This window comes from Dermacentor albipictus, chromosome 4 (genome assembly GCF_038994185.2).
Source record: "Dermacentor albipictus isolate Rhodes 1998 colony chromosome 4, USDA_Dalb.pri_finalv2, whole genome shotgun sequence".
In the NCBI taxonomy this organism is placed as follows: domain Eukaryota; kingdom Metazoa; phylum Arthropoda; class Arachnida; order Ixodida; family Ixodidae; genus Dermacentor; species Dermacentor albipictus.
The window spans coordinates 153,096,833-153,105,536 of record NC_091824.1 but is presented as its reverse complement, the minus strand read 5'-3'; the positions used below and the strand labels follow the sequence as shown (position 1 = coordinate 153,105,536).

General features: G+C 46.9%; 1 protein-coding gene across 1 annotated transcript; it reads right to left on the bottom strand.

The window, feature by feature from the left end:
• LOC135903839 (juvenile hormone acid O-methyltransferase-like) lies at window positions 1-8,415 on the bottom strand. The gene is made up of 3 exons (XM_065434247.2): window positions 8,093-8,415; window positions 3,133-3,426; window positions 1-893 (listed from the first exon to the last, which is right to left on the bottom strand). The coding sequence occupies exons 1-3, from the start codon at window positions 8,372-8,374 to the stop codon at window positions 696-698; spliced, it is 774 nt and encodes a 257-aa protein (XP_065290319.1). The 5' UTR covers window positions 8,375-8,415; the 3' UTR covers window positions 1-695.
• Between the last annotated feature and the right edge of the window lie 289 nt (window positions 8,416-8,704).

The window sequence follows — 8,704 nt, the reverse complement described above, 5'->3', positions numbered from 1 at the left end:
TTGTACTACGCTTCTAGATTTGAAAGTTTATTTGAACTCTTGGTCTTGTTAACAAGGTTGGATGTTGCAGACGCCACACAGAAGTCTTGTGCCAGGTCTAACTGCCTCTTCTTAACAAGACAATACTGGTTTGCGGGCGTGAATGACGCACCTATGTTGGTGCGTTATGCCCGTAACCGAGAAGTTCACGATGCTGTTTTGGAGAGCCAAGTTTCTGACAAACTCTTCCACTTTAGCCTGGTCTTCCTCTTTCATGTGCGGATACATCGGTACAGCGGAACACAGAGTACCTGCAGAGAGTTGAAGTTTCTTATTTTATTTCATTAAATGCATAAATGAGGGGTAATGCAGTTGCTCTCAGATTGCAGGAGCAAGGTAAAAGGCGTGATAATAGCTAAGCAATATACTCATGTTTTTGTTACCAAAAAAAGCGTTCTAAAAGCATCTCTTTTACAGCCCCAGAAGCCACTGTAATGCAGAAAGAATGCCAAAAAGGGCTGGTCGGTTGTGTTCCTAAAAAATTAAGGCAACAAGAGACATGTCTACAATAACAACCTGTCGTTATATAGTGAAACACACTCAAAAAAGGAAACAATCAATTTGGGGAAAGACAGACAGCACAGGGCCTGCTGGAACTAATTGTGTTGGCTTGCCGAAAAGTGTACCGTGTATTTGTTCTGCCTTATCCACTGATTTCATGCTCTAAAATATTTCGACGGAGCCCTGTGATACGTACGCACTTCTAGGTCGATTTCGGGGCTCCCGACCTGCAGAGTCACAACTTCACACGACAGGGCCACCAGCCTTGTTGATGCGACTAGTCCTTCGAGCTTTGACACCATGGTGTCAACGTCATCAAACTCCCAGGACTCCGGGAGAACAGATTTGAGAACCTGTCATTGAAAGCAAAATGTACAATAAAATGATATGTAACGATAAATGTAATGATATGTAATATGATATGATATATGATATGATAATATGCATGATATGATAATGTAATGTAATGATAAATGATATAAAATTTACAATCACACTACTGGTTATTTTTTTAAGCTTTGATACATGGCGTGATGCTTATATGTAAGCGTCATCAAACTCCCAGCACTCCGGGAGAACGGATTTGAGAACCTGTCATTGAAAGCTAAATTTGATATAAAATTTACAATCACACTACTGGTTAATTTTTTTGAGGTTTGATACATGGCATGATGCTTATATGTATGCTGTATAAGGATCGTATACTGTACAATTTCAAGGAGCTTTTTAGGTCTGATATCGTGTACGCAGCGATTCTTGTTAGGTATTGCACTGTTGAAAAGCCTGCAGGCGGACGAATGCAGATTTTTGGTCATAACGTTGAACAAGTCTATATAAGGTAGCGGGCATCCACTCCTGTCACTAGAAGGAAGCAGTTACGACTGGTTGCGTCTAATGGAGTGTTTGGCCGATTCAAAATGCAGCCGACAGCCGGCATCAGGGCCTCCATGGCCCGCACCATCCTGAGTACTTCGCCTCATTAAGGTGACAAAGAAAGAAATGGAATCACCGTCCAATAAGCTTGCGTGTGCCTTGATCGAGGTAAGTTTTTACGCGTGCAAAGCAACAGTAACGTAAAAGCGGCATAAAGCGTGAACCAAGACCGAGTGGAACGTGTGCCTGCTGGTCAAAAGCAACGTAGTGGGCTTGTGCAGCGTGTTTCTGAAACCACTGTAAATGGGCTTCCATTTCCTTCTGATTGTCTGTGCGAAGCTCAATATAAACCCCACAAATATTGGTTCATAACGTAGCTGTGACTCACTAATAGGCTACATCATACAACAACATATATTTCAACATACAACATACAGCAAAATATATTTTGTTTGATGACTTATACGTGTAACGGTGTCTCTAAACGTGCACGGAGTCATGGATTGTATTGGAAGAGCTTTAATAGAGGTCCTGCAGGACGCACGTCAGCGCGCAGTGGGCGTCTCCCACGCAGGGACCGACAGGCAGTACCTGGCAGCCGCTGCGCGAGCCTGCTGGACGGCCCATTGGTGGTCTTATAGGAGCGGGCTTCGTATGGTCTTCTCCCACTTGTCGGAGATAGAATCGGGCGGATCGTTGAGTCTATAGATTTGCTCTTCCATCGTGTAACTGTATCGTCGATGATAGGTCAGCAAAAAAGACGACTGGGGATGAACCATGAATACAAGTTCTTACACCAGAACTGTGTACAATATTGTCCTACAGCATTTTTGAGCTTCCATAAACCCAATGCATCAGAAAATTAGTTTAAGACGGCTTCTTCATGTGCATTATAATGCTTGCGGTGGCCTCTCCTTCTGAGGCCAATAACGAATATCCTTAAAAAGAAGGTATACCGCATTCTAGAACGTGTTGTCCCTTCAACCCAGTAGTGTGGGGGACAGAGCCACACTTCATTTTGTTTAGTTCCCGTGTGAAAAATATTGACGTTAGGTGTTCTCATGCTATCCTTGATTTCCCTGGAGTGTAGGTATATTTTTCGAGCGGTTCGTTGTTATAAAAATTACCGAAGGACGAGAAGTACGATGTCTTGCCTGTTCGGTAACCACCACAGTGCCCCACTTGATAGAGTCGACGAAAAGTTCCGAGTGAGTATCGGTCTAAGAATATAGGATCAATCCACACAAAATATGCTAAAGGGCTTTAGTTGTTATCGAAATAATACAAGATTTCTTCCGCTTCATGGTTAACATGGAAGTAAAGTTGTACTTCGGGTGTTTAGCGTAGCATTTTCCCCATTTACTTCCGTTTGTGCAACAGTTCAAGAAGAATAGAAAGGCGTTACTTCGTGGACTACAAAAGATGAGTATCCCACACGCGTATTTTCAACACCCTCAAGGGCACGGAGTAATAAGAAAAATTATTTGTCGATTGTTTGGGTCCGTCAGAGAAAGAAATAATGAACGTTTGGTGAAGCACGACTGTACACTAACAATGTGAAAGATGCTAATGCGGGACAGCTGCAAGCCAAGCTCACCGCGCATGCTGCGACGCTGCTACCACCACCAGTACGACCACCAAGGTTTGTCCCACTCGTCTATTCAGCCATCGCTTTAGCATGTAATCTCTACCACACCAGCCTGTAGGCCCGTCACTCACGTGTTCGTGCTTTTTCCACTTGCCGGACGCAATCATGGCACGTAACACCTGTTGCATTGACACGCGCGGGTTGAACACCACCAAGCACTCTCCCCCGGGGGCCGTGAGATGCTCCAGGTTCCTGAGGGCGGCCGCCTTGTCGTTGATCCAATGCAGCGTTAAAAAGCAGCATACGCGCTCAAAGAGACCTTCGCGCGCGGCAAACGCGGACACGGCTTTGTCGTTTGTGATGTCGAGAAGGCGGTACGCAATCTTCGGATGTGCATGTTTTTTTGCGGCGTGATCCAGCATGCCCTGCGAGAGAGCAAGAGTGGGCAAAGATTATGAGCTGTGTTGAATTGATCTGTCGATGAAGTGGTTGAGTGACCTAATTATTGATAAACGAGAAGAAGGTGGGGTTAACGAAGGTACGCGATTTTTATTAGTCATACCATCAGAAGCCAACAAACACTGACACCAAAGACAGCATGGAGGAAATTATATGTGCTTAATAAATAAAATAAAGAAACGATAAATTAATAGAAATTATTACTTATTGGATAATTTATACCATACAAATTGTATCATCTTCAAAACTACTGCGGATTTTTATCGATCAATGAATGACTCAAGGGGTTGATTGTTAAAGTTTGCTTCACTCAGAAGGTCGATCATTCGGTTGATCAGCCTTGATCAATTATTTCAATTATTCATCAATATCTTGAAAAGTTCCAATTATATTTTATTCAATAAATATATTATTTTTTACAAAATATTCATGCTGTAATCTTATTACAAACGCATTGAGGATCCGGATTGCCAATGTACGAGGCTGCAGTATATCGGTCCACGTAGATCATGAGTGATAAGCTTAAGGAGCAGGTGGAAAGAAAGCTGCTCGAGTAACAGCCAGTAACGCTGGTCAGAAACTAAGGCGTAGTAGTTCTTACTCGAGAAGGATATCTTGTCACGCGATTCTGACGTTGCAACGTCCGCACGGAATAAAATGAGTACATTGCAAAAAAAGATCACTACATTGCACTTACTGCTTATAAGAAGTTCCACAGATGGAAATAGCCTTACACACTTTTCAGGTATCTTGCAATGCAACTATAGCGCCAGCACTCGGAAGGACAAAGACTGCCTATAATCCTGACAACGTTCATTCTGCTGCGGCATTGTTAACGCGATAGCGTTAACGGCCCCGTATCGCTGAAAATCCGGCGTCGGTAGAGCTGCCCGTGAGCGAAAAAATGAACCGACGATTACAATACTCTCTAATGCGAAATTTCAGCTCAGCTCAATACGTGCTTTCGTTTCGCGATATATCGAGGCAAATGATTTGAGAGAGACATGTAGCAGTGTCGGCGATCGTCGAAAATCTGATCTGCGGGTCAGGCGTGGCCAGCTTTTATACATTAACTCTTCGAAGGTTCCACCATTGCTCCAGTGTAATCGTTGGTGCCGCTTGGCTTCCATAAAGTACTACACCACGGAGGAAGGAAACTAAGGAGAGGCCCTGACGTCACTCTTTGTAAAGCTAAAGTGAAGCCGTACGTTGGCGTTGCTCATGGCGTTGCTCGGCCTATCGGGCCAGCTCTCCTCTCTTGTTTACATTTCTCGCGAAACCACACCGCACTGCGCGTAACCATGCTGCTCGGACCCGCGCGCTCCGCAGCAATACTAAGCAATCGTTAGAACGTTAGCATGATTCTGCGAAAAAGGGCAAAATTTCCCGCGGATATTCCTTCGTTCGTAGTTATTGCCGTGGCGCGGTACATTGCGTACAGCGTTGCCTGCGCGTTCATTTCACGAATTTTAGTTCCTCCTGTCCCACCTGATCACAGCAACATCCGCGAGAGCACGGTCCAGATAACGCAGCGCAACAAAACACGAAGACCAACGCAAACCTGCCCGCACGGCGCCTTTGCCACGGTACGAAACCTACGGAGCAACACGTGTGAGCGCACAGAACCAAAACTAAGCCGCCATTGCAGCCCGAAAGGCGTGGCCGCTACGGCAAAGAAGTAAAAAATCGGCAAGAAAAGAGGAGAACGTACTACGTCACTTCCTCCACACTTTCCGCCTAGCGCGCGGAGGGGGTAGGGCCTCTCCTCAGTTTCCTTCCTCCATGTACAGCCGCCCTGATGTTTAATAATATAGCGCGAGCGTCGACTGAACTGCTGGTGAGCGCCTTATAACGGCGATAAGCGTGCAACAAGGCGAGAGTTCGCGCACGAGCCTTGTTGCCTTGTTGCACTCGCCTTGTTGCACGCTCTTGTTGCACGCTTATCGCCGTTATAAGGCGCTCACCAGCAGTTCAGTCGACGCTCGCGCTATATTATTAAAAATCAGGGCGGCTGTACTACACAATTCGCGTGCGCATACAATCAGAGTATCTGAGCACGAGGTCGCGGGATCGAATCCCGGCCACGGCGGCCGCATTTCGATGGGGGCGAAATGCGAAAACACCCGTGTACTTAGATTTAGGTGCACGTTAAAGAACCCCAGGTGGTCAAAATTTCCGGAGTCCCCCACTACGGCGTGCCTCATAATCAGAAAGTGGTTTTGGCACGTAAAACCCCATATATTATTACAATCAGAGTATAGAACAGTCGCCTACCACGACAATGGAAACAAGCGCGAACGAGACCAAACGAAGCAAAGCAAACAAACATGAGCGAGAGCTGGCGGAAGCAGATAGTACCAAACGAGCGGTCCGGCTGAGGCCAGATACGAGTACGCAACGAGTGGTCTGGCGGGTTTCCCGCGCGCACGTCACTGAAGGGGCCACTCGCATTGGTCTTCGCCATTCGCGGCTCGCATCTTTCATCTCCTGCTCTGCGTTGACTTTTATGCGAAGCATATTAACATAGGTTTCGGGCCTTCGCGCGACGGCCGGCGGTGGCCACCATTGACCCTGAAGTGGGGTCACGTGACATGACGTCACGTGATGACGTCACACAGGCTGCAGATGGGGCCTCATATCGCGCCGTCGGTCGCCTCCCGGCGGTGGCCACCATTGACCTTCAAGTGACCTTCAAGTAGGTCACGTGACATGACGTCACGTGATGACGTCATACGGGCTGCAGATGGGGCCTCATATCGCGCCGTTGGTCGCCTCCCGGCGGTGGCCACCATTGACCCTGAAGTGAGATCACATGATGTGACGTCACGTGATGACGTCACACCGGCTGCAGATGGGGCCTCATATCGCGCCGTCGGACGTCGCCAGGCGGAGGCCTCCACGCTTCGGTTCGCGCCGTCGCGCGCGACGCGGCGGCGGCGCCACCATCGCTGCATCACGTGATATGTGACGTCACGCCAGGGATGAAGCGGCGCGCGCCCGCCGTCGCGTCAGTCTCTGTGCCCGCAACCGCGCCAGCGTCTTTGCGCCGGGCGTGTATGCGGTCAAGATGCCTCCAAACGCTAAGGATACGCTAAGGTTAAGCCCAGTGGATCTTAACCTTGATAAGCCTCCAATTTTTTTCATCTTTTCCTGTGCTCGTTGGCTCAATTATGCCACCGACACCACTGGCACTGAAGCGCCCCGCACGAACGGGCACTTAAGATATATATAATATGACTCGCGTTGCTGTACGACATGCGCTATATGCGGGTTATATTGCAACACCATTCTATCACTAAGGTTGCTCACACCTTGACTTACATTCGTGAGAAATGAGCACAACGAGAACAAGGTGCAAGCAGGAGCAAAGGTTTCGACAGGTGGACTTATCTTTTCCAAGGCGACATACGCTTTCCTAAGCAGAAACCTATACAGGTAGGGTTCTTCTAAAGAGGAGAGGGTGTTATGCGGGTGGGCAAGCAACTACCGAGGATGTGTAAGCGGTGAACGTGTAGCATTGAAACGAAAGGTGTGCTATTCAACGTTCGTAGAGGAAATTGTTGAAGTTAAAGTTTGAAATTTGTTTATCCTGACTGCTTACAGGAACGGGAGCAGAGGCAAAAGGCTACGTAACCTGACAAAAGGCCTCTACTCCTACTACAATTCGGCAAACAGGCCGATGTACATGAAAAATGATGCATCTCTAATCATTTTTAACAAATTTATCTTTCACCGCAGAAAAAAAGGCGCGTAAAGAAAGAGAAAAAAACATAACTGAAGAAATATCGCCCAAGTCTTACACATTCACAACATTCACACAACTAAGTTAACAAAGACGTGTACTCAGGTGAAGGAAAAAAAGCATTTGTATAACACTGTTATTCCTCGGAATTTTGAGAATGACTGGCCGCAAACATATGCCATGAAACAAAGCACCGAGAGCCAATATCTTCTCAGACCTAAGTATTGAACGTGCGAAACAATAACATAAAAATTAAGATTACGTAATTTTCATGGCGCGGCTGTGCACACCCTCGGGGTTCGGCCCACTCAGGAGGCCGCGTTTCTACCAAGAAGCTCGCCTTCGGGCACATGCAGCGTTCGCCGCCTGAGTTTGCCGGTCAATATTACGGTTACATATGTGGCGGCAAGCGTGATAAGCAGTCATGAATCTTTTAATGCTATCGCCCTTCATTCCTAAAGGCGAAGCGTAAGCGTCCTTCCAGTTTTTTATCTTTTTTTTTTGCTCACACTATTTTACATCATTTTGGACCCATTTTGCCCCCGAAGAATAATCCTCATATGTCTTGTGTTGCTTTCTTTACGCTGCGCGCCCGCCACTTCGAGCTCACGAACGTCATGCGTGTTGTCCGCGTGACTTTGCACTCTTGGCAATAAAGAAGCGAGCGCAGAGTTTCAAGAAACTGAACGCAAGCAAGAGAGAAGACAATTCTTCGGAGACAAGGTGCACACCAAAGTGTGTCCAATTCTTTTCGAATGCAGGGTCTATTCAGCAAATAAAAAAATAAAAATAAAGAAGATACAACGTGGTCGCATGGCGTATCACCAAGGAGCCCAGCTTAATACCTTGCCAGCGGCGATTAACTTGCAAGCGACAGCTCTACTCTTTACCTGTGAGAAATCGGCCGCCACCAATCTTCGCAAGGACGGAGGTGCGTGCGGGAGCAAATAGTTCTTGGTGAAGTTTCCTGGACCACAGCCGACGTCCAACCATTGGCGATCAGCACACTGGGCACCGTTCTCGACCGCAAAGAAAGAATCCTCGTATCGCTCCAGAAACACCTTCATGGCTTCGCGGCTGGGTTGCATGAAAGATTCGTAGTAGGTTGACACTTTCTCGGCGTCGAATATCATCTCCCTGGACTGCCGCTCGTCTTCCGCAAGCACCGACATTTTGACCGTTCCTCGCTTCTGTTCTGCGTAAGTGCCACGTTGACAGCATGTACATTCTTCAGGTGACTTAGAACGAGCATGGAAGTCCGTTTAATCAGTAGCACTTGAAGAAAACATATAAAAGCAGCCATATACACACATCAGTGAAAACAGATTGTATGAGTGCGTGCGTTACTCGAATAACAATTCTATAGTCTATATATCTACATGATATACGATGTTGCTCTTCCGTTTCTTTTTCCTTGTTTTGCTCAGTTTAGGGTTTACCAACCTGCTCAGCAGGATACTTTAATCGAGCTGGTGACACCGCTTCGAAGGGGACCAGCTGTT

What these genes read in the sequence shown, in the direction of transcription:
- LOC135903839 (XM_065434247.2), bottom strand. Translation starts at nt 8,374, where the DNA reads ATGTCGGTGCTTGCGGAAGACGAGCGGCAGTCCAGGGAGATGATATTC. An exon ending in TGGCGGCCGATTTCTCACAG is followed by an intron (nt 3,427 to 8,092) that starts GTAAAGAGTAGA and finishes GCTCTCTCGCAG; the next exon opens with GGCATGCTGGATCACGCCGC. An exon ending in AGTGGAAAAAGCACGAACAC is followed by an intron (nt 894 to 3,132) that starts GTGAGTGACGGG and finishes TTTCAATGACAG; the next exon opens with GTTCTCAAATCTGTTCTCCC.